The following is a 24,984-nucleotide window of genomic DNA, read 5'->3' on the forward strand; positions in this document are numbered from 1 at the left end:
AAAAAAGTTGTTTTAGTGTTTAGTTACCCTTAAAGAAATCAAATTCAGAACTAGCCAATTTAAAATTCCACATACTATTACATTTCGTTAGCCTAGAAATCTAGACGCACCCTATAGCGGCAGCAAAAATTATTTTGCAGCAAAGTGTGGTCTAGCAACTCTTCGTTGTCATTCGAGCTGGAAAAACCAACTGGTCAGGCCAATCACATCGTGTATAGAGTTGTTGGGCGGGCTTTACATAATCACGGCAGAGTTGTGACGGTTCCGCGTGATTTCCATAGGTGATTTGAAGCTACTTGAAAACAAAGAAGATGCTGCTGGCGAACAGCGACGTCTTTCAAATCGGCTTTGGCCGCGACTCTGGATGATTTGGAGTTAAGAGAACGTCACCTAAGTCATTCTTAAAAAAGGAAGATGTGTTTGGCGTTTTGACGACAGGATACAGCAAAAGTTTAATATATCAATAGCTCCTGGTGGAAAAACGAATGATGATGGGACTCACTCAGCCACAGCTATTCGTTGCTTTGGTTGGTTGTAGCGCTATCATATTGCGTGCAGAGGGAATTTGAAAGACAACCGTTTATCCCGCCCTTCGGATTGAGGTATGCCAATTGGGAGTTTGGGACCTACATCAGACATCTTGATGTAGGTCTGGCTTGCCAGGCTAACATTTCGTTAGATTACACTTGTCAATAATTCAAATTTAGGCCTACACAATTCAACTCATTTTGTCATAGCCTATTATAAGCTCCATATGCAACTGCAAGACTTTTCAAGAATTTGCGTAGGCTATATTTGGAGCACCTGCTCCCTCTGACCATCAGAGAGCGCACTTTAACCTCTCCGAGCACCTGAGTGTCTTATAATGTGCCTTTTTACTCCTTTCATATGTTCCTATAGCGCTTTGGACATTTCATTGGGGGGGGGGGGGCTGTATTTAACAGAAGTAAACGACGTAGACTATATGTGACGTTTTCATTGTAGAAGAACAAACCTACCGTAATAGATCTTAAGTTTCGTTTCCTCTGTTCTTACTGCTTCCTCAGAAACAGCTGTGCTTTCATTTTAAAGCCAGTGTGGACATAGACAGTAAGAGTGTGGATCATAACTGACGTTTACTGTAGGCTATTACCACAGAGCTCACGGTACCAACGGCAAGAATCATGGTACAGAGAAAGCTTTCTAAAGCTGATTTGCGTGCAGTTGGATTGGACTTTATAGAGTGGCTGGTGGAAAGCAACAGGAGAGCCATTACTGATAGAACCACTCTCAAAACAGCCTACAATGAAGAGTTCCGAGACAGGTAATCATTTGACGTTTTTATTTATTTATTTTATTTATTGCTTATAGGCTATTAAGTATTCCACGTACGTACACTGAAATTATTGATATTTGCATTTCATTCAGACATTTGTTTAAAGTGGAAGTGCATAGGATAGCATACGTGTAAACAATGAAGACAACTTTTTCTTTCTTCAGAAGTTAAATTACACGTTTAAATTCTTTATTTATTCGTGTAAAATCAAAGTTTCAACCTGCAGTGTTGACTCTGACTTTACTGATTTACTTTAATCTACTGAAAATTGAGTCAAAACCGTGAAAATAAAATGACCGAAATTAGTGACGATTAACAAAACGAGTGGACACAACGATATTATGAGGCAATTATGAGAACACACATACATATTAATTTAACAATTTTTTATCCACAGGGATGGAGTCAGAGACCCAAACTTCTCTTCAGTTCTCTATGCAATGAGAATGTGCAGAAAAGCGCGCGTCACCAGATCAGATGTTTACTTTAACCGGAATGTAAGAAACCTCTTTTTTATTTACCAGTGGCTGACAGTTTGTAACTATAACGTTGATGTCCATTAAGAGGGATTTCTGATGTCAATGGCAGTATGCTTGTAGTTCTGTATAGGCTTTTTTTTGTTTTTTTTTTGTTATAACCAAAATAACCATATAGCCTATATAAGTATATATATACTACACAAACAGAAACAGCCTCGACGTGTCTACTCTTTGAAAAAAATGATCTTCTCATGATTAGCCTACATGCGGTTTATGTAGCCTAAATAGTTTGTTACGGTAATGCTAAGATGAATAGTTTTTGGAAAGCAAAACAAATGTATCTGAATTTGAAGCCGGAAGAGTTTTATTTTCATCAAACTGCAACCTTTGATCAGAGTTAATTGATTCAGTATTATCTTGATCAGCTGATGGTACACTCCTTTAATCAGACGCACATTAAAACTGAGTCATTTACGAAAAAGAAGTATACTTCAAGTTCATTTTATGAAGTATACTTAAGTAACGTTCAAGTATATTTTTAAGTATAATTATGTAGTAGGCCTATAGGCCTACTAATGTCACTACTATACTAGTACAGTAGTTTTTTACTACACGTTTTCTTTAAGTGAACTTAACATCATACTTGTAGTTTACTAATTATATATTCTTTTTGCTCTTTTAGTGTACTCTCAGTAAACTACTAGTTTAGTAGTGTTATACTGTAAGTATACTTGCACGGTTTCTTTTAGTGTTCTCTCAGTAAACTACTTGTTTAGTAGTTTTATACTACATGTTTTCTTTAAGTGAACTTAACATTATACTTATAGTTTACTATTTATATATTATTTTTGCACTTGCAGAAGGCCTATACTACAATTTTCAAATGTCATTTTTTATACTTGAAAAATACCTTTAACTGTACTTTAATTTTAAAAACATTTTATTAGCTTCATCCATTATTTTTTATCAACACTTGAATTTTGGTAAGTTTCATAAAGAAAGGCAAATTTTAAACAAAAAAGTTGGAAAAAAAAACAAATTTTTGTCAAAGACTAACTTTACGCCTTGATCAGATTCAGAACGATGATCAAAACACAGATGGAGTAGATCGAGTCGAAAAATCCCAAAGCTTCACAGTCGTTTTCTCTTCATTGGTAACGCTTCATTTCATTTGGAAACATTAAGCAGTTTTGATTTACACACTGTTTAATGTTTGATGATCACGTTATTTTACGTTTGAGTGAACAACCTTCTTGTTTCAGCTTCTTCTTCTCCTGTGTTTTGTTCTGGAGATTCTGTACTAGAAGATGTGTCATAGCGTCCCTTACCGTATAACAGTGAAAACATGGATAGCTGGAAAATTCAGTCAATGGTGGGGAAAGACTAAAGTAGAATTAAAATAAATTCCTATGTACACTACCAATGGACTAGCCTACACAAAAATTCAGATACGCAGAATTAGAAACATCTGTTTTATATCAATATTTTAATCAATATTTTCAAACAATGTAAGTTTCATAAGACTGTATATGAAAAACTATGTAAAAAAAGTATCTTTAATAGGCTACTCAATCAAAAGAGTTAACACAACTACAAGCCAAGGGTACTTTGAATACTTAGTTATACTTTTAAGTATATCTCGATCAAAATATTGAGTACAAGTATAGGCGAAATATACTTGGACTTTTCTCTCAGTATAAGTCAAGTATTCTGAAGTGTAATTTTAAGTATATTTCTGAGACGTACAAACCTCAAATCAAAAAGAGTTGGGACATTTTGTAAAATGCAATAAAATCAAGAATCTGTGATTTGTTCATTCTATTTAACATTTTATTAGCTGCCAAAAGTACAAAGAAACGTTTTCCAATGTTTTCACTGACCAACATAATTGTATTTTGTAAATATGAACAAATTTTGATTTTGATGGCTGTAACACACCCCAAAAAAGTTGGAACAGAGACCAAATAAAAGTGAAAAGATTATCCAAATTAGATTATCCAACTCTTTTGAAACAGTCCGCAATGAGCAGGTGAATTGGTAATAGTTAAGGGTATCGTGTTTGGGTGTAAAAGTGCCTCTCAGTCTTTTTAAGCAAAGATGGGTCATGGATCATCATTTTGTGCCAAATATCTTGAAAGAATTGTCAAACAATTAAAAAAAATCACATTTCTCAATGCAAGATTGCAAAGCATTTATGCCTTTCATCATCTTCCATACATAATATTGTCACAAGATTCAGGGAATTTAGTTTATTGCTCTTAAATATGTGATAATTTCATCTTTTCATAGTTGTAACTTGAGTAACAAAAACACTTGTCATTCAGTGAAATGCCAAAAAAACACTTTTATTGTTAGAGTTTTTGAAAAATAAGTAGATGTTGTAAATAATTATGATTAACCTTTCTGGTCAAGTTCACTGTTTGATATAGGTGGCTGGTTGTTAGCCTGCAATATTAGCTTAAGTAGAAGTTTCGTCATTCAGTGTAATGTTTTGTCATTCTGTGTAATGCAAATTGTCTGTTACACCACAGTGTCATCCATTACACTGAATGACAGTGCCACTGTTTAGATAACATTTTTAGCATTTTATTTATATTTCAGATAAATGAGAGATGTTTAGCTCTATAAGAAAATATTAATCTTTATAAATTGTAATGTTTTAATGTCTTTTTGTCTTTTTTTTATGTGTTAGTGATTTATTTTAGATGCCCACAAACAAAGAAAGTGTTAGTAGGCACCGGCAGATAGTTAATGCAGACCCAGTAGCTAGGGCAGCGCTTTTAGCAAGGAGACAAGAAAAATATTGAGTATTGCAATGTCAAAATAATAGGGCTGGGTTAAAAAGATAGATTTCTCGATTTTAATCGATTCTCATTTTGAAGAACCAGTACTGATTTGTTAATTGATCTTTCTGTCTATGCTGTTTTCTGTTGATTTTAATCAACTTCAGTTGATTTGATTTGAAATCTAATCAAATCGGGAAATTTGTGTCAAAGCCTAGGCCTAAAGTGTGAAGGCAATAGTGTCTGAACCTGAGCCATTAACCCTGAGCAAGTCAAAACTCACTACAGCAGACTGGGAGAAAATTATCAACTAGGCAGGTCTCTCTCTGTGTGTGTGTGTGTGTGTGTGTGTGTGTGTGTGTGTGTGTGTGTGTGTGTGTGTGTGTGTGTGTGTGTGTGTGTGTGTGTGTGTGTGTGTGTGTGTGTGTGTGTGTGTGTGTGTTCTCGATGAAATGAGAGACATTGATTATATTACCACCAGTTTGTTTCACAATTGTTAAAGGGATAGTTCACCCAAAACTGAAAATTAGCCCATGATTTACTCACCCTCATGCAATCCTAGGTGTATCTAACTTTCTTCTTGCAGATGAATACACAGAGTTATATTAAAAAATGTCCTGGCTCTTCCAAGCTTTATAATGGCAGTGAATGGCCGTTTATGTTTTAAAAGTACATCTATCCATCATAAAAGTGCTCCACATGGCTCTTCGGGGGTTAATAAAGGCCTTCTAAAGTGAAGTGATGCGTGCGTGTAAGAAAAATATCCATATCAACTTTATCGACTAAAATAATTAGCTTCCGACAGATGGCCGTACGCATCGATTTACGGCGGAAGAGTAACACTACCTGACGCACAACACAATGGCGAACGGGGAAGCGTAGAGGATAGAGCAAAACAAAACACTAGTCAAGAATAAGAGTCTAATACTAGAATTTTTAAAGAGAAATGTGGGAGGAGCTCGAGGTTGTTTCCCAGCCCGGTTTGTTTGATCCACAGGATCCGTCAAAGCTTACACTACTCCTACATTTACGTCATACGTCGTCAAGGGTTACTCTTTTAACGTAAGTCGAAAGTAAGTCTGTCGGAAGCAGTCGATAAAGTTTTAAATATGGATATTTTTCTTACACGAACACATCGCTTCGCTTCAGAAGGCCTTTATTAACCCCCGCAGAGCCATGTGAAGCACTTTAATCATGAATAGATGCACTTTTATGATGGATGAATGTTTTTTATGGACTTCAAATCATAAACAGCCATTCACTGCCATTATAAAGCTTGGAAGAGCCAGGACATTTTTTAATATAACTCTGATTATAACTATAGAATATAACTCTAACGTTTAGCTCTTGAAACATCACGCGCTGATGCACACGGATCAGTGATTAACGTTAGTAACCCGCTGACGCTGACCTCGTCTACTCCGTGCGTTTCTCAGCATTGGTCCCGAGCGTCCAGGTCACGATCAGCCATGATTTCATTCACTCCGGCTCCAACACACCACCACGAAGCCTGGGTGGTTCCGCGGAAGCCGCGAGCCAGGACAAGAATCTTTTCGCCCCTCCCGGTTTTCGAGATCTCCACTCAGAACCGCTTCTCCCCTCTTCGCGAAACGGAACGCGATGCTGTGATCATCGGCGATTCCACCGTCCGACACGTCCACGCTACGTTAGGTAAAAGTAAGGTGCACAGTCACTGCTTTCCTGGTGCTCGTGTTCTCGATATCACTGCGCGGGTAACTGAGATCTTGAACGGTGACGAGCGCGTCGGAGCTGTTGTGCTGCATGCGGGAGCTAACGACACTAGGCTGCGACAGACGGAGGTTCTGAAGAAAGACTTCAGGAGCCTTATCGATACGGTACGCAGCACATCGCCTGAAACATCGATTATTGTGTCTGGACCGCTTCCTACGTACCGACGAGGGCATGAAAAGTTCAGTAGATTATTCGCGCTAAATGAATGGTTATTGTCATGGTGCAATGAGCAGAAATTGATTTTTGTAAATAATTGGAATCTGTTTTGGGAGCGACCAAGGCTCTTCCGCGCTGATGGCTTACACCCAAGTAGAATCGGGGCAGATCTTCTGTCGGATAACATCTCCAAGATGTTAAATACCATTTGACTAGTAACCAAAAATCCAAATCACAGTCTCTACTGCACCAATTTAATTGATATTAATACTAGTGTAGAACATTGCATAGAAACTGTGTCTATTCCTCGTTTACTAAGATCAAATAATAAATCTACTGCAGGATCTAGAAAAAATCTAATTGTTATTAAAACAAAAAATCTCGCTATTAGTGAACAAAAACAATTTCTAAAGCTAGGTCTTCTAAACATTAGATCGCTCACACCTAAGGCGGTTATTGTAAATGAAATGGTCACAGATAATAATTTCGATGTTCTGTGCCTTACTGAAACCTGGCTTAAACCAAATGATTATTTCGGTCTAAATGAGTCTACTCCGCCAGGATACTGTTATAAGCATGAGCCCCGTCTGATCGGTCGTGGCGGCGGTGTTGCAACAATCTACAGAGATATCCTTAATGTTACTCAGAAAACTCGTCATAGGTTTAATTCGTTTGAAGTGCTTGTGCTAAATGTTACGCTCTTAGATGTAAGAAAAAAATCCCTATTATCTCTAGCATTGGCTACCGTATATAGACCTCCAGGGCCTTACGCCAATTTCCTAAAAGAGTTTGCTGACTTTCTATCAGATCTTTTGGTCAACGTCGATAAAGCATTAATTGTTGGAGATTTTAACATACACGTAGATAATTTAAATGATGCGTTAGGGGCTGCGTTTACAGATTTATTAAACTCCTTCGGGGTCAAGCAAAACGTCACCGGACCAACTCATCGTCTTAATCATACACTCGATTTAATTATATCATATGGAACCGATCCAACCGATATAGATATCATTCCACAAAGTGATGATGTCACTGACCACTACTTGGTAACTTGCATATTACGCACTGCTGTAATATGTCATGCTGCGCCACGTTATCGACCAGGTAGAACAATTCGTCCATCCACCATAGATCATTTCTCAAATAGCTTATCTGATCTGTCTCAGCTGCTGCCTGAACCCAAACAAACAGATGAATTAGACGAACTAACTAGCACTATGAGCAACATTCTCTCTAGAACATTGGATATTGTTGCACCCATTAGATTAAAAAAGGTCAGAGAAAAAAGTATAGCACCATGGTACAATAATACTACGTATGTTTTAAAGAGAGAAACCCGTAATTTAGAGCGTAAATGGAAAAAAACTAATTTAGAGGTCTTTAGAATCGCGTGGAAAGACAGTATGTCACTTTATAAAAAGGCACTTAAAACGGCCAGGGCTGAACACCTCAGCAAATTAATAGAAAACAACCGAAATAATCCAAGGTTTTTATTTAATACCGTCGCTAGACTAACAAATAAACAGACGTCGTCTGAACAAAATACCTCGTTACAGTTTAGTAGTAATGATTTCATGAACTTCTTCACCGAGAAAATTGAAAGCATCAGAATCAAAATCGTAAACGTTCGATCTTTGCTCGCGCCTTATAATTCGGCCGCAATTATCACCCCGCAAGAACAATTACAATGCTTTACAACCATAGAACAAAAAGAGTTAAATAAACTTATCACTTCATCTAAAACAACAACATGTTTATTAGATCCTATACCAACTGAACTACTGAAAGAAGTGTTACCTGTAGTGGAAGAGCCTCTTCTCAATATTATTAACTCATCTTTATCTTTAGGTCATGTTCCAAGAACGTTCAAGCTGGCAGTTATAAAACCTCTTATTAAGAAACCACAATTAGATCCAAATAACCTAGCAAATTACAGACCCATTTCGAATCTTCCATTTATGTCAAAAATATTAGAAAAAGTTGTGTCCGCTCAACTCGGCTCTTTCTTGCAAGAAAACGACATCTATGAAAAGTTTCAGTCTGGATTCAGGCCACATCATAGCACTGAAACTGCGCTTGTTAGAATCACAAATGATTTACTTTTAGCTTCGGACCAAGGCTGTATCTCAGTACTAGTTTTACTTGATCTTAGTGCTGCGTTCGATACTATAGATCACACAATACTCTTAGATCGACTACAAAATTACACTGGTGTTCAAGGACAAGCATTAAGCTGGTTCAGGTCATACTTATCTGACCGCTACCATTTCGTCTACTTAAATGGAGAAAAATCGATTATAACTTCGGCAAACTATGGAGTGCCGCAGGGATCTGTGTTAGGCCCTTTATTATTCTCAATATATATGCTGCCACTTGGTAATATTCTAAGGAAACATGGAATTAGTTTACATTGTTATGCTGATGACACTCAAATATATATTTCCTCACGGCCAGATGAATACGCTAAATTATCCAAATTGACAGATTGTGTTAAAGATATAAAAGATTGGATGACGCATAATTTTCTTTTATTAAATCCAGACAAGACAGAGGTAATACTTATCGGTTCTAAAAACCGTCCACAAAACCTTTCACAGCACGACTTTAACATAGTAGGATGCCCTGTTACTCTATCCGCTACAGTAAAAGACCTGGGTGTTACATTAGACTGCAACCTGTCTTTTGAAAAGCATATTTCATATGTTACAAAAACAGCCTTTTTCCACCTTAGAAACATTGCTAAGCTACGTAATATGCTATCAGTCTCTGATGCAGAAAAGTTAGTTCATGCATTCATGACCTCGAGACTAGATTACTGTAATGCTTTATTAGCTGGTTGTCCTGCATCTTCAATAAACAAGCTACAGTTAGTCCAAAATGCAGCCGCTAGAGTTCTTACTAGATTAAGAAAATATGATCATATAACACCGATTTTATCATCACTTCATTGGTTACCTATAAAGTTCCGTATTAATTACAAGGTATTGCTTTTGACTTATAAAGCTCTAAATGGTTTAGCTCCAGTCTATTTAACGGATCTTCTATCGCCTTACAATCCATCGCGCTCTTTAAGATCACTAGATTCGAGGTTTCTGGTCATTCCTAGGATATCCAGATCCACCAAAGGAGGCAGAGCATTTTCACATTTAGCTCCGAAGCTCTGGAATAGCCTTCCTGATATTGTTCGTTGCTCAGACTCGCTCTCCCAGTTTAAAACTAGACTGAAGACGCATCTATTTAGCCAGGCATTCATATAAATTTTTTATCTTACAGTTACTGTAAATTCGGCCTCTAGTTCATAAACGCCAGAGGAGAACTGGCCCCCGACTGAGCCTGGGTTCTCCCAAGGTTTTTTTTCTCCATTGGGTCACCTGATGGGGTGTTAGGACACCATTAGGTCACTGGATGGAGTTTTTCGGTTCCTTGCCACTGTTGCCTTTGGCTTGCTCAGTTGGGGATATTCAAATTAATTAACCAATCATACCATTGATCAGCTCTACCAAACTTGGATGTCTTTTTTCCAGTAATAAACAAACATTAAGTTGTTTTGATTGATACTGTGAAGCAGCTTTGATACAATCTGTATTGTGAAAAGCGCTATATAAATATATTTGACTTGACTTGACTTGACTTGATTGTGTTCGTCTGAAAGAAGAGTGTCATACACACCTAGGATGACTTGAGGAGAGTAAATCATGGGCTAATTTTCAGTTTTGGGTGAACTATCCCTCTAAAGTGTGTGTCCTTCAAGTTCCTAGTTCTCAATGAAATGAGATACTGATTATACAGTATTACCACCAGTTCATTTCATTTTTACATGAATATGATATGCATTGTGGAATAAAATGGTTATTCTTCTCAGCATCTGCTTCTGTCATTTGCTCAGGAATTTAATGATACAGAATAATATTCAAAACATTACAATAATGGGAACAATGACAATATTTTCTCCATTTTTGTCAAAATGTCATTCAGAGTAACAAACCATGGTCATTCGGTGTAACAGATGTATTTATGTAAAAATTAAACAATATACTTATGCTGAGCTGTACTTTTTAAATTATGTAAAAAAATATGTGCTCCTAGTCTAGGCTTGGGCGGTATCCAAATTTTGATACCGTCAAACCTCCTCCCTATTTTACCGGGGTATACGGTATTACCGTGACTAATTAAAAATTATGACATAAGGCTCAGACAGCGTCACCAAACTGTTGGCTTGTGTCTACACCGTTCAGAAACTGAATACCAGATCGGGCATAAAAAAACACACAAAAAAAAATCAAGGCCAACCCGTGCACGTTGTGTCTGATCCCTGTTGACGGCATTAAATGTAATATGAGCCGTAGCCCTATTTAGACTCGACTATTTTTAATACGTGGGCCGTTATAATATGGTGGCGCCAAATAATTGTTTAACCCAGGTGCTGAGGGGGTGGTAGATATAAATACTATTTATAAATGAGCAAAAATGGGAAAATTAATAATATTAAATTATTTTAATTATGACAATTGTATTCATTTTATTAATTCATTTAAATTAAATTAACAAGCAACAAGCAAGAAGTGCATTTGTAAATCCGGTGACACGCGTCCATTGATTTTTATTAATACAACTTTTCTGTCAGTGCTGCAAAGATTAAGCTGACGATCGCCATCACCTAGTGAACGCGCATATATAGAGAGAAATGCACATCATGGATTACATAATCAGAAGGTATAGGCTAGCCTTTTTCTTTTCGTTTTGAATTGTTTCGTTTAAAGAAATTGACGATTGATATCTCCGTGGTGAACGCGCGTATAGAGAGAAATGCACATCCTGGATTAATCAGAGAGTATGCTGCCTATATTTCTTTTCCTTTTGAATTGTTTCGTTTAAAGAAATTGACGAATCGCCATCTCCATAGTGAACGATAGAGAGAAATTCACATCATGTATTAAATATTCAGAGAGTAGGCTAGCCGATTTCTTTTCGTTTGGAATAGTTTCGTTTAATTTGATGATCGCCATTTCCGTATAGAACGCGCATAGAGAGAAATGCACATCATGGATTAAATAATCAGCGAGTGGCCTATTTCTTTTCATTTTGAATTGTTTCGTTTAATGAAATTTCAAGCTTTATTTAGATATCTGTCATGTCTGTGAGACATACATGTGAGTTTCGGTTAATTTATGATGAGATTTCAATGCAAGTGACCGCGGCGCGCCAGCGAACGATCATGTCATGATTATGTTGTCTGCTATATTTGATTCTTATTTATTATTGGTTGGTAAAAAAAAAAAAAATTAGGATACAATTTATACAAAACGAAATTCACTTTAAAGAAAGGCCTTTTACAAAATGAAACTTAATTAAGTGGTCAATGTCTGACTCCCGATGCATCCCATCTTACTCGTGCTGTTCAGTTTTCATTATCAACGTAAAAAAAAAATAACATTATAATATTTTAACAAATATAAACGAATGCGCTTATTTAATGAACTCGGGGCAAAATGCATCCTCGCAGCACTGAGTGGGTGGTTGTTTCGGAGATGCGACATTAGGTTAGAGGTGTTTCCATCTCTCGCGGTCACCTTTTTTATTGCAACATTTACAAATTGCCTAGTCAGTATTTACCGCCTCTCCCTTCTCTCTCTCTCTCCTCCACACTGTCACTTGATGACAACTACATAAGCATTTTTAGGCATTGAATAAATTATATTTATTTATTATATATAAGTGCCGGTAATGACGGTATTGAAACTGATTCCGTTGCTATTTTAAGACCCCGCGGTATACGATATTACCGAAATACCGCCCAACCCTAGCTCCTACTAAATTTTATTAGATTTTAATTGATTTTCAATTCCTTACAAAAACTTCTTGCTGACAAATGGGCAACATCTAATGGTTTAAAGGATATTGGCAAAGGATAAAGATTTAAAATGACATACAGTATAATTAGTATTTGGGGGCTGCACTGTGATCTTTAAATAGAGTGCTATAATATGTTATCAAATTATAGTTTTTCTAAAAATGTCTGATAAGATTTTTTTGCATAAAAATATTGTTACACTGAATGACATTTTAGTGGGTGTCTTCTGTAAAATCACAGTAAAAATGTACGGTAGTAATTTTTTTTCCTCAGAAAAATATCAATTTAAACAGGACATATTCTAATGTATGTGAAAAAGACTGAACTTAAAGAAGTTTTACACTTTTATTTTTTTTAAGCTTGAAACCCCCTTTTCGTCTTTGACCCAGCTACATGTGCTCAGGAGTAATTTGGAAAAACATTTTCACTGAACACAGTCTGACTCTGCATTGAGAAATGCCACTTGAATCTCTGTTACGCAAGGAGAAAGCTTTACATCAGTTCTATGTGGAGATGCCGGCGAGTTCTCTGGGCCTGAGCTCATCTCAGATGGTCTAGAAGAAAGTGGAAATGCGTGCTGTGGTCAGATGAGTCCATGTTTCCGCTTGTTTTTGGGAGAAAATAGACATTGAGTTCTCATTCCCAAAGACGAAAGGGACCAACCAGATTTTCACCAGCGACAGATGCAAAAGCAAACATCTGTTCCTGGTATTGAGGTGCATCATTGCAAATGGTATTGGTAACTTGCATTATTGTGAATGTACCATTGACATGGAGGCATATATTTGGATTGTACACAGACATAAACTGCCATCAAGATGACATCTTTCCTGGGAAGCAAGACAATGCCAGGCCTCATTCTGCACATGCTAAAACTGAGTGGTTTCTAGACACTCTGCACAATAGAAGGGATGTGCCTGCCTGTTTACTGGAGTCCAGATATGTCTTGGCGAAAGCCGAGTACAAATCAGCATGAAGTTTTAACATCTACTCTTGTGTAATGGAAATCATGAAAATCTGGATACGTCCAGTGACTGTGGTGAATAGTGAATAGAGTCTGTGAGAGCGGGGGCGGAAGATGACTCAATGTTGGACAACATGGTTAACGACTTTGGAATGGAAACGGATATGATTATGGAGAGTAATTCACAAAAGACTAGTTCAGGTTCTGCAGTCATCAAAGTCATTGAATTCCAAGCTTGTGTCTGTGGCTGGAGCATGCGACAACGGTCGGGGGTTTGCATATTCATCAAGGGAAAATGAAATGCTTGAGAGAGAAGGGACAAGGGCCTCGCATTGATCAGTACTTCTTACGAAGTCAGTCAAGTCAGTCGAATGAAATCCAGCGACAGGAAGCAAACCACAGCTCGCAGGATATCAGCACCCCTGTCATAGAGGACAGGAGGGTTTGCACAGTTAGTGATGAACACATTGATACTTGTGAACCTGGTCAGGTTAACCAGCAAAAGAGAGAAAAGAACCTCAACGGGCATAGGCCTGGAGTTAGATGGCCAAGAGCTTGTGAGAAAACTGCATGGGACACGGTAAACACAGATCTATGCTTTGCATTGGAAAGATTAACTGGTACAGTTGAAAAGAAGCTGGATAAATTTGGGGACATCATTTACTCATATGGAAGTGAGAGGTTTGGTGTGGAAAAAAGGAAGGAAAAGGTACAAACTACTCCTGGAATGTCTAGACGGTAGCAGAAAATTGAAGGGTTAGTTAGAGAAAGGAGGCAGCTGAGGAAGCATTGGAAAAGAGCAGAACAAGGTCAGAGGGAGGGACTCAATCTCTTACAATGGGCCATTAAAGATAAGCTTGCAACATTATGCAGAGCTGAGCGCCTACGGAAACGCTACAAAAAGAAGGAGCGTGCGAGGGCTAATTTCTATAAAGACCTATTCAAATTCGTAAAGAAGTTATTCACCAGTGAAAAGAATGGCACTTTAAAAGCATCTAGGGTTGAGCTAGAGAGATATTTGGAGGAAACGCATACAGATGCAAAAATGCACGAGCCTATCTCAATTCCGTCAGACATCCCACCCATCAATTCACCAGAATACCAAATGGAGGTTTGTGCACCTAAGTGGAAAGAGATAGAGCAGGCTGTGAGAAAGGCAAGGGCTTCATTATCTCCAGGGCTTAATGGAGTTCTGCACAGAGTGTACAAGAGTGCTACAGGAGTTCTACGAATTCTGGGGAAATTGATAAAAGTGGCATGGGAAAAGCAGGTTATACCTAGAGCATGGCGCCGAGCAGGTGGAGTCTTTATACCTAAAGAAAAAGATGCTACAAGTATCAGTCAGTTTCGTCCTATTTCACTATTAAACGTTGAATGTAAGATTTTCTTCAGCATTATTGCTCAGAGATTGTCAACCTATCTATTAAAGAATGGCTTCATTGACACTTCAGTTCAAAAAGCGGCAATTGCAGGGTTCTCAGGATGCTTAGAACACATCAATGTTATCTGGCAACGAATTCAATCAGCTAAGAAGGAGAGGAAGGAGCTCAATGTGACATTCCTGGATTTGGCTAATGCATATGGTTCAGTATCACATGAGCTTCTTTGGGCAGCATTTGTTTTTTGTCGTAAACAAATTTAGTGAAAGCCTATTTTGGAGATTTGCAATTTAGTTTCTCAACTCCAGAATTCAGCACTACATGGCAATGCTTAGAGGTTGGAATAATGGCAGGATGCACAATGTCCCCACTGGCTTTTACCATGGCAATGGAAGTAATCATTAGGGCATCAAAATGGGTAGTAGGAGGACCACGCTTGGCTTCTGGGATGCGACTACCACCAATCAGAACATACATGGATGACATGACAACCATGACTACAACAGTAGCCTGCACTAATCGGTTATTGGGTAAGTTAACCGATAACATTGAATGGGCACGAATTCAATTTAAGCCCTCTAAATCAAGGAGCATCTCGACAATTAAAGGCAAGGTGTTAGATAAAACATTCTTCATTAATGGTGAGGCAATACCAACCGTTTCTGAGAAGCCAGTGAAGAGTCTTGGGAGGTGGTACGATGGGGATCTAAAGGACACAGTTCGAGTGGGAGAAGTTAGACGACAAGCAGTGGAAGGGTTGAAGAGTATAAACAGCTGCGCTCTACCAGGGAAACTAAAACTCTGGTGCTTTCAGTTTGGTGTACTGCCGAGGTTGCTGTGGCCACTGACTGTGTACGAGGTTTCTTTGACAACAGTGGATAAGCTGGAAGCGTTAATAAGTTCATATATCAGGAAATGGTTGGGAGTTCCACGCTGCCTCAGCAGAGTGGGACTTTATAGTAAAGGAATATTGCAGCTGCCAGTCTCTGCTTTAACCGAGGAGTTTAAGTGCGCCAAGGTCAGACTGGAAATGACCTTAGTAGAGTCACGCGACAAATGTGTAAGGGAGGCAGCACCTGTGTTAAAAACTGGTAGAAAGTGGTCAGCAAAGAAATCTGTGGAAGAGGCAAAGGCTGCCCTTCAAATTGGTGATATCGTGGGGCAGGTACAGCATGGAAGAGGGGGTTTTGGGCTCAGTTTAGCTCCTCCTAAATGGCACAAGGCAGCCCCAGCTCAAAGGAGGAAGCTCGTAGTCAATGAGGTGCGAAAGCAGGAGGAGAGGATGAGGTGTATAAAGGCCATTTCCCAGGCCAAGCAGGGAGAGTGGTTGAGATGGGAGAGTGTGGAACAACGCAAGATGGGCTGGCAAGACCTTTGGTCAATGGAAGAGAGTAGGATCAGTTTCCTTATCAGGTCAACATATGATGTTCTCCCATCACCACAGAACCTAAACCTCTGGGTAGGAGAGGATTCCTCTTGTCCTTTGTGTTCATCACCTGTCACATTAAGGCACATTTTGACAGGATGTAATTGTGGCTCTTAGCCAAGGTCGGTTTACTTGGCGCCATGACCAAGTACTCCGATGTTTGGGTTTAGCATTGGAAGACAAGCGTAACATGACCAATAAGGTGCCACCTGTTCTAGCAAAACATTACAAACCGAAGACAATATTCCTCCGCCCAGGCGAGTAACCACCAAGAAAAGATGTTAAAACCAATTCTCGCTCAGGACAACTGGAAGCTGCTAGGGACTGGAAAATGCTGGCTGATCTTGATCAACGGCTTATTTTTCCAGCTGAGAGTGCCACCACTAACCTCCGACCAGATATTGTTTTGTGGTCTGGATCAGCATGCATTGTTCAACTGATAGAGTTAACAGTGTCATGGGAGGATGTTGTAGATGAGGCATAGGAGAGGAAGAAACTGCGGTATGCTCAGCTGGCCACTGAAGCAGAACAGCGAGGATGGAGAGTCCGGGTTTATCCAGTGGAAGTGGGTTGTCGAGGATTTGTGGCACACTCCACAACCCGGTTCCTCATAGACGTCGGATTCAGTGGCCAAGAGTTGCGCCACACAGTAAAGAACTTATCTGAAGCAGCAGAGGGGAGCAGCAACTGGCTGTGGTTGAGATGGAAAGAGTCTGGCTGGCTGTGTACAGGCCGCCATGCTACGGTTTCGAAAAATTCTTGAAAATTTGATGAGCCTGTTGGTTTATTTGTATAGTTTGCATAGTAATTACAGTTATTACGTTCCTGTGTATTTTGCTTGAATGAGGATTAGTGTTTGGACAGATATTGTGCTGACTGCTTTAACGTCCGCAGTGGGGCTCGACAGCCTTAGTCAAACGGGTTGGCGCATATGGTCGGGTTGTGGAGAGGTTGTGAGAGATTGTGGTTAGGTCAAAGGAGCATCCTCAGCAGCAGGGGGGACGTAAAGGTCAGTAAGCTGGGCTGAGTTGAGTGGGGGACGAAGGGGGGTAACTCTGGGACGCCAGAGTCACTGTCGAGCCCTCTTGAGGTGTCGTGGGCTAGTCGACGAAGCACTGAGGAGACTTGCCCACTTGAAGACCCTAGAGATGTCCCCTACTCTGCTCAATCCAGACGGTTGTCATGAGGGGACCGCATTGTGGTTGCACCCTTTGTTTGTGCAAATACACTATTAACACCAGACAGAAGGAGATTCACATCACCATTTGGAAAGCGTAAATGGATGGAGAAGCATAGGTTACTGTAAAGCTACGTCTTAGTTGGTGCTTATCTTGGCGAAAGCCGGGTACAAATCAGCATGAAGTTTTAACATCTACTCTCGTGTAGTGGAAATTATGTCTCTTATAGAAAATGTATGATCCATCATGAAAAGGAGAATCAGGCAACGACGACCACAGACTGTTGAGCGCCTGTCTTGTATCAGACAAGATTTGGCAAATATTCCACTAGCAAAACTCCTACAATTAGTATCCTCAACTCCCAAATGATTAAAAAGTGTAATTAAGAGGAAAGGTGATGTGACACAGTGGTAAACATATCTCTGTCCCAACTTTTTTGGGGTGTGTTGCAGCCATCAAAATCAAAATGTGTTCATATTTACAAAATACAATTATGTTGGTCAGTGAAAACATTGGAAAACATTTCTTTGTACTTTTGTCAGTTAAAAAGAATGAACAAATAACAGATTCTTGATTTCATTGCATTTTACAAAATGTCTTTTTCTGATTTGGGGTTGTATATAAAATGTAGACTGAAAGTATGCTTTCTTATTTTTAGTTGAAAAGAATTATACTACTAGAACACTTGAATAAACTTATTTTTCGTAAGGGATTATTATCGCTGTGTACAAGATCAGGGTCAGTTCCATGCTTATTTTATTTACTCTATAAGCTATTCAACCTGGAAGCTTGTTACTATATAAACTTGAACAATGATAGTTTATAATATGTAATATTATGTTTTTAAAAAAGTATTTAGTAAGCTACTCAGTCAAAATAGTAAACACGAGTACAAGCCAAGAATACTTAGAATACTTAATTATACTTTTAAGTATATCTCGATCAACAAGTATAGGCCAAATAGACTTTTCTGTCAGTATAAGTCAAGTACACTTAAGTGCAATTTGAAGTATATTTCTGAGAAGTACATAAAGTATATTTCTGAGAAGTACATAAAAACTGAAAAAGTATAGACTGAAAGTATAAAGTATACTTTCTTATTTTTAGTTTAAAAGAAGTATACTAACAGCACACTTGAATAAACTTCTTTTTCATAAGGGCCCTTGCCGTTTTTACATTAATTAAGGGTAATTACCGTTTAGATATCATGTGTGAAAAAGGATCCCAGTAAATCAGTTCTGGCAAATTTCTGATATACGAGAAGTTGTAACAATACCATGTAAAAATGACCAAAATGATACTATTGATGAACAAAGTATAGGATTACTATTATGAGGACTCTCTACATCAGTGGTCTCAAACTCAATGCCTCGAGGGCCAGAGCTCTGCACAGTTTTGCTCCAACCCAAATCAAACACACCTGATCCAGCTAATAAAGGTTTTCAGGATGCACATTTTTTTTTTGCAGGGTGGTAGGGGAAGACTAATTAATATTCATTGGGGTACTCGTCCCTGATTGGCTCGCCGTGATGCATCTCTAATGAGATGTGATAGAGAAAACAGACATCGTCTCCTTCGTGACAACAGACACTTTCACGAAGGTAAGGCATACCTGTCAACATTTGGTTGTCCAAATCCGGGAGATTTGTGCGGAGACCGCTCACGAACTTCGCAAACTTCTGTATCTTTGCGGGAACACCGTCTTGACCTGCCATGTCAATCTGAGTGACGTGTGACAGCAAACCAATTGCGGATGAGTTCCCCAATGAATATTAATGATTCTACCCCTACCACCCTGCAAAAAAAAAAAAAAAATCGCTTTCAGGATTGCTAGAAACTTCCTTGCAGGTGTGAGTTTGAGCTGGTTGGAGCTAAACTGTGCAGAGCTGTGGCCCTCCAGGAATAGGGGTGGGAATCTCTAGGCACCTCATGATTCGATTCGATTACGATTCAGAGGGCTGCAATTCGATGCTTTATCGATTATCTGAATCTTTTTGTGTGTGTGTGTGTGAATATAAATACTTTGCTTTAAAAGTACAAAGTAATGACCCATAAAGAATTAACGACGTACAATATATTTTATTACTTTGCAAAGAACCAACAGGAAAATAAATGTGTGCCTGAACTAGCAGCATACTTGTAGTAAATTAATAATATAACAACGTACATCCGAGTGTTTTTCCTTCTCTGGGTGGAAACGCGTCATATGGCTTCTCATATTTGTCGTGTTTCCGAAATATTTCAGTTTCATTCTACAAAGCTTACAACTAGTGTGGCTCTTGTCCAGCTCCTTTCCCCCTTCAACTTCATAGAAGCCAAAATATTTCCACATGTCAGCTTTTAACGAGGAGGGTGTTTGGATTTCGCGCTCAACCATTGCGTCTCTGTTATGTGCACACGCCACAGACGGTCCGGGCACAGCACTTCCGCACATCAGAGTTCCTTCTTTTGCGTTCCGTCAATATTACGTTATAGATATATATCTAAAAAAAAATTTTTTTTAAATCGATTTTTGACATTTGTGAAACGATTCAGAATCGTCCACGTCCGCATTGCGGTGCATTTAAGAATCGATTTTCCCCCCAACCCTATCCAGGAATTGAGTTTGAGACCACTGCTCTACATGCAGCAGATGTTTTGCAACTCTATGCAGTTTTGGGTCAAATTTTGACTTTGTCTGGTTGGTGATTTAAAAAAAAAAAAAAATATGCCACAGCTTATTTTAAAACCTTTTTTTAGCGAGCCTACCCTTTAATTGTTTCTGTATTGTTATTTGCCTCTTACTATACAATAGGTGCCATTTTCAGATTATTATGCCATACTTTCATAAAACAGCATCATTTCAGTGTCTTGCATCAATTCAAGACAACTGCCATATGCTAGGATGTGCTAGCACTGCAATTTATTACTCAAGCAAATTCATTTTTATGAAAAAAGGTGGTAGTGCAGACAAAAAAAAAAGAAGAGTAAATCAAGACAGCACATAGCATGGTCATGACCAACATGAAATTGTGATTAATGGCTTATCGAATTTGGGGAATTTATAACCCTGCAATTAAATATGATCAGATAGTTCAGATAGTAATAAATAAATAAAAACACTGGACCTGCCAAAAAAATAAAAATAAAATACTGTTATTGTTATATCATAACTGTTGAGCCCTGTTACAATGTAATGCGTTACTGGGACTGGCCAAAGACTGACAACGCTATTGTGGCATTTCTAGGTCCGAACAAGGCCACATGATCAATGGGACAGACCCCATCACAGACAGCAAAACCAAGCCCCTTCGAGTAATGGTAGCTCACCGCCACCCGCTAGTGCGCAGGGTTCTGACCCACCATCAGTGCCAGGGCCAGAGAGTGGAGTCAGAGGCAGGAGAAAACTGGCAAAAGACATCCTACGCCGACTGAACAGTACAGAGAGGTGAACTAGCCTCTTTGAACAGTGGATAGAAACCAACCTCTGAAAATATATCAACATATCAAAACAGTGTTGCTGCTCTTTCCTTCCCAGGTCTGTGTTTATAGCTGATAAGCATGGGGTGCGGTTGTTCTCAGAGCTGCAAATAGAGGATGGCAAGATCCAGTTGTGTGTGGAGCGGGCAGAAGTTTATGAGCTGAAGCTGTTTGTGGAGAACACGGGTCAAGAGGCTGTGTATTTCACTTACTACACTGCTCTTCACTGGATGCAGTGTTTCACTCTGGAAGACAGCAGCAAAGTCACACGCAACAATCCACTCCGTCTGGAACCAAGTGAGTGCAACCAAACCATACAGCAATACAAGAGAATCTGGTGTTGGTGTTTTTTGATGGGGTACATGTGATACTGTAGCTTGCTAGTCTGTGACTTTTCCTGCTTCCGAATACTTCCATAGTAGGCAATAGTATATAGTATAGTAGGCAAAAAACAGTATGTGAGCTGAGTAGTATGTCACAATTCATATATTCATAAAACAGTAGGCAAAAAGTACCTTGATGTCCGGCAAGATTCTGAAGTGTGCATCTAATGTGCACTTTACTATCCCGTGAGGCCACGGAAGAGGATTTGTGAATGGCACAGAAGCAACTAAACTGACGCCATAGATCACATTACAGTCAGAACGCATGGTGGATGTAGTACATCCAGATTAACATTCATACTACACACTTTCTTACTATATAGAATGTATTATATGTAGTGTCTACTATATGATTTCAGACACAGCATTTAATTTGATATATTAGAAATGTATGAAAATGTTTTTGGTGCAGCAGTTGCCACACGTGCCTATGATGGGTGGGGATGTGGTGCTAAAGAGATTTGAACAGGTTTGAACCCAACCTCTCTCTCTCTCGCTCTCTCTCTCTCTCATTTTTTAAAGGTGAAAAGTATGAGGTGACCTTGAAATTCAAATCAGATGATATGGGAGTTCATTCAACCATTCTGGCATTTGAGTTTAAGGAAAATACCCAGGTCGCCACCCGTCCTTTCCACATTGTGCGCTTCATTGAGGCCGAGTTCAGGTCTGAGCTTACAGCACTACTGGGTCCTACAGCACCATTTAGACATCAAAGGCTTGAGACTTATGAGCCAATGAGGTGCAACATAGATGAGGGTTTTCCACCTGAGAGGTGAGACAAAAATCCCTCTTTTTAGGAATTGTATACACTTTCTTTTTTCCCCTGTGTTTATTTGTACAGAAATCAATCATTTGCTTGTTTTTTTCTCTCTTTTGCAGTTCTACCCAAAGCTTTTTGAAATTTGTGCTGCCACTGGAGCCTTACCATCTTCCTTCTTACATCTCTGACTTAGTTGAGGTCCTGAAAGTCAACTGTTCTTTCCCGAGTCTCAGAACACAGCTCCAGGAACAAAAGTGAGTGATCTTTAGCTCCAATTGTGCCTTTTATAGTTGATCTGAGATGTTACTAGACCCTGAATGGCATGTATAGTAAAAGCCATTGTGACTTTTGGTGGTTTGTAGGTCACTACTTGAGAGTTATCTGGATTTTCTGAACTACGATAAGCGCTTTGACTTACTGTTGTACCTGGAGGAGGATCAGATGCGTCTGGACATTAAAAGATATAACAAAAAAGATGTGTCCATGGTGAAGAACCAGGACAGACATGAGAAGAGACAACTGCTGGTCTTAGAGGTGAGTGGCAGCTTCTTTGTGTCTGTTAATAAAGCATGTGATTGTGTTAGTTAGATCTTCAGACTGACGGCAGAAGGACTCCATAGCAGCTATCATTGGCCAAGGACCGCCCAGAGGCCGTCTTACTGACATGTAAAGCAACCAACCACAGTTTGTTTTGTTCAGTGTCATGTTTAGGTGCGTGAAAATGTAAAGTCGATGTCCATAACTCACTGGCATGTAAAACTCTTGGACGTCTTTTAAACAGAATTAAAACTTCGCATACTTTTGAAAATCCAGCGTTTAGTTGATCCTGATAAGCACTCAATGTCATACAACGGCTTTATTCTTCCATGAGGGGGTTTGGCGTCACAACGGCTTTGTTTCCAGGCAGACTGTTAAAGAACGCGACGTACAAAAATAGTCTCCCAGAAATAGTGTTGAATTCAACCAATCAGATGATGACTTAACTCCCGAAGTGTTTCCCATTTTTTGTGCCTTATCCATCACACAGCCATGGGAATGACATCTGAGGCTGAGACTAGTGTTGGACACATACAGAACCACAAAAGCCTAATGACGTGCATGACTCTTAGAGGGACAGTACATCCAAAATTGAAAATTCTGTCATTTTTACTTAATCGTATTTACTCAAAATTGTATTTGTGTTTCACTGATCATTTTCCGCTCTACTGAAGTTATTAAATGGACTACAAAGAAAAAAATATATACAACAGCAAATGGTTTTGGAATAACATGATACATGGTCATATTGGGGTGAACTTTCCCTTTAAGTAGTATGTACTTTTATATTTCTTTGAAAGTGATGCTGTTTTGAGGTCTGTTTGTGTATCTCTTGTGTTAAAGCTCCCTGGTGTATCAGAGAACAGGCCATCAGTCCTGAGGGGAGATCACCTGCTTCTTACCAAGAGTGAGGAGGTCGATTTTTCAACTGTGACCAAATACAAGGGCTACGTCCACAGAGTGGAACTTGATCAAGTCAAACTGGGCTTCTCCAGAAGGTATGAACTATGAGGAGTTTATGGCAGCCTTGAAGCTAAAGATCATTTTACAGGGTCACACTTTAAAATTACAAGACACAAGTTTTTCCCAAATTAACCTTAAAATGAGAAAGATATATCATTATATTCTGCCCATGTCTTATAAATTAAATAAAACAGAGCATTCAAAACTGACCAAACTATATACGTATAGGGTAACAAAACAACATTTTGAATACTAAAAGTTTTTTTTTTTCGAGAAATAATACTTTTGTTCAGCAAGATTGCATAAAATTTATCACAGTAAAGCCATTTTTGTAATGTTACAAAAGATTTCTATTTCAGATAAATGCTGTTCTTTTGAACTTTCTATTCATAAAAGAATCCTGAAAAAGTGTATCAGTTTCCAAAAAAAAAAAAACATTAAGCCACACAACGGTGTTCAGTTGATAATAATAAGAAATGTTTACTGAGCAGCAAATCAGCATATTAGAAGTATCTCTCATATTAGTCTCATTTTGCATATTTGTTTACAGACTGCTTGACAATTTCATAGATAATATGAAGTTCCACGTGGAGTTCACGGTGAATCGTCTCCCATTAAAACTGCAACACAGAGCTGTACACATGGCGGTCCAGCACAACCTCAGAGATGTGCTGTTCCCCGTGGGCTCAAGGACTGTGACCCCTGTGTCTCCACCTGCACTGAGGTCAGTAAGACCCATCTGGACTGAATGTATGCTACTAAATCATATTTTAGTGAAACATTATGGAGTATGTCAGCTGGATTTGTGTATGTGTCTATAGACTCTTTGATCAACAGCTTGAGAGGAACCCTGAACAGAAAACTGCAGTATGTAACATTGTGGCCGGTACGTCCAAGCCGGCACCGTATTTGGTTTTTGGACCTCCTGGCACTGGTAAAACCGTCACAATAGTAGAGGCCATCAAACAGGTAAAACTGGTTATCATGTTCAACTAAACACAGACCCGACAGACACACCTACATGCAAAACATCACATCTCATTGTGTCTTTGTGCATAATTTAATAAGCAGAACAGCTATTGTGATTGCTTCTTTCTCTCTCTTTGTCTTTCATCTCTCAGGTGGAGAAGAATATACCTGATGCCTATATCCTAGCTTGCGCTCCTTCTAACAGTGCAGCTGATCAACTGTGTGAAAAGTTGATCACTAGTCAACATGTTGATGCACGTAAAATATACCGACTCTACGCTAGTTCACGCAATCCAAATGAAATCCCTCAAGTCTTACAGGTTAGTGTTTGTGTGACTTGATTTATTAATTAAAGGTTTAATTAAATTAACACAATAAAAATGATAAGTTGTGATGGAAAATATAGAATAACAGTAGTACGTTTTTACTTTTCATTTTTTAAATAAAAATGTTCCACATAGATTAAATATTGTAACGAGCTGGAGAAAGCAGGCTGAGGCATGGATCTAAACACAGGGTTTTTAATAAAATAACACATTAAACAAATAACACAGAATTCAAGGAACAAAACCACGACAATCACAGAGGCAACAAGTATATGTACTGCACAACAACTGACAAAGTAAC

At 38.8% G+C, this 24,984-nt stretch overlaps 1 protein-coding gene across 2 annotated transcripts in view; it reads left to right on the forward strand.

Annotated features, from left to right (window-relative positions):
- Window positions 1-845: 845 nt before the first annotated feature.
- The window catches only part of mov10b.2 (Mov10 RNA helicase b, tandem duplicate 2), a 52,396-nt gene continuing 28,257 nt past the window's right edge, over window positions 846-24,984 (forward strand). Inside the window, exons 1-11 of one of the 2 annotated variants that reach the window (XM_077223046.1) lie at window positions 846-1,303; window positions 1,713-1,812; window positions 20,514-20,713; window positions 20,804-21,042; window positions 21,651-21,900; window positions 22,008-22,142; window positions 22,251-22,422; window positions 23,269-23,423; window positions 23,939-24,112; window positions 24,210-24,357; window positions 24,510-24,677. In XM_077223046.1, the coding sequence (XP_077079161.1) occupies window positions 1,164-1,303; window positions 1,713-1,812; window positions 20,514-20,713; window positions 20,804-21,042; window positions 21,651-21,900; window positions 22,008-22,142; window positions 22,251-22,422; window positions 23,269-23,423; window positions 23,939-24,112; window positions 24,210-24,357; window positions 24,510-24,677 (1,881 nt within the window). In that variant the 5' untranslated portion in view covers window positions 846-1,163. The remainder of the gene's footprint in view (window positions 1,304-1,712; window positions 1,813-20,513; window positions 20,714-20,803; window positions 21,043-21,650; window positions 21,901-22,007; window positions 22,143-22,250; window positions 22,423-23,268; window positions 23,424-23,938; window positions 24,113-24,209; window positions 24,358-24,509; window positions 24,678-24,984) is intronic. The other variant, XM_077223047.1, reaches the window with a different exon arrangement.

The sequence above is a fragment of the Siphateles boraxobius genome, unplaced genomic scaffold (assembly GCF_051911475.1).
Source record: "Siphateles boraxobius isolate OS27281-9 unplaced genomic scaffold, OSU_SipBor_1 9, whole genome shotgun sequence".
NCBI lineage: Eukaryota > Metazoa > Chordata > Actinopteri > Cypriniformes > Leuciscidae > Siphateles > Siphateles boraxobius.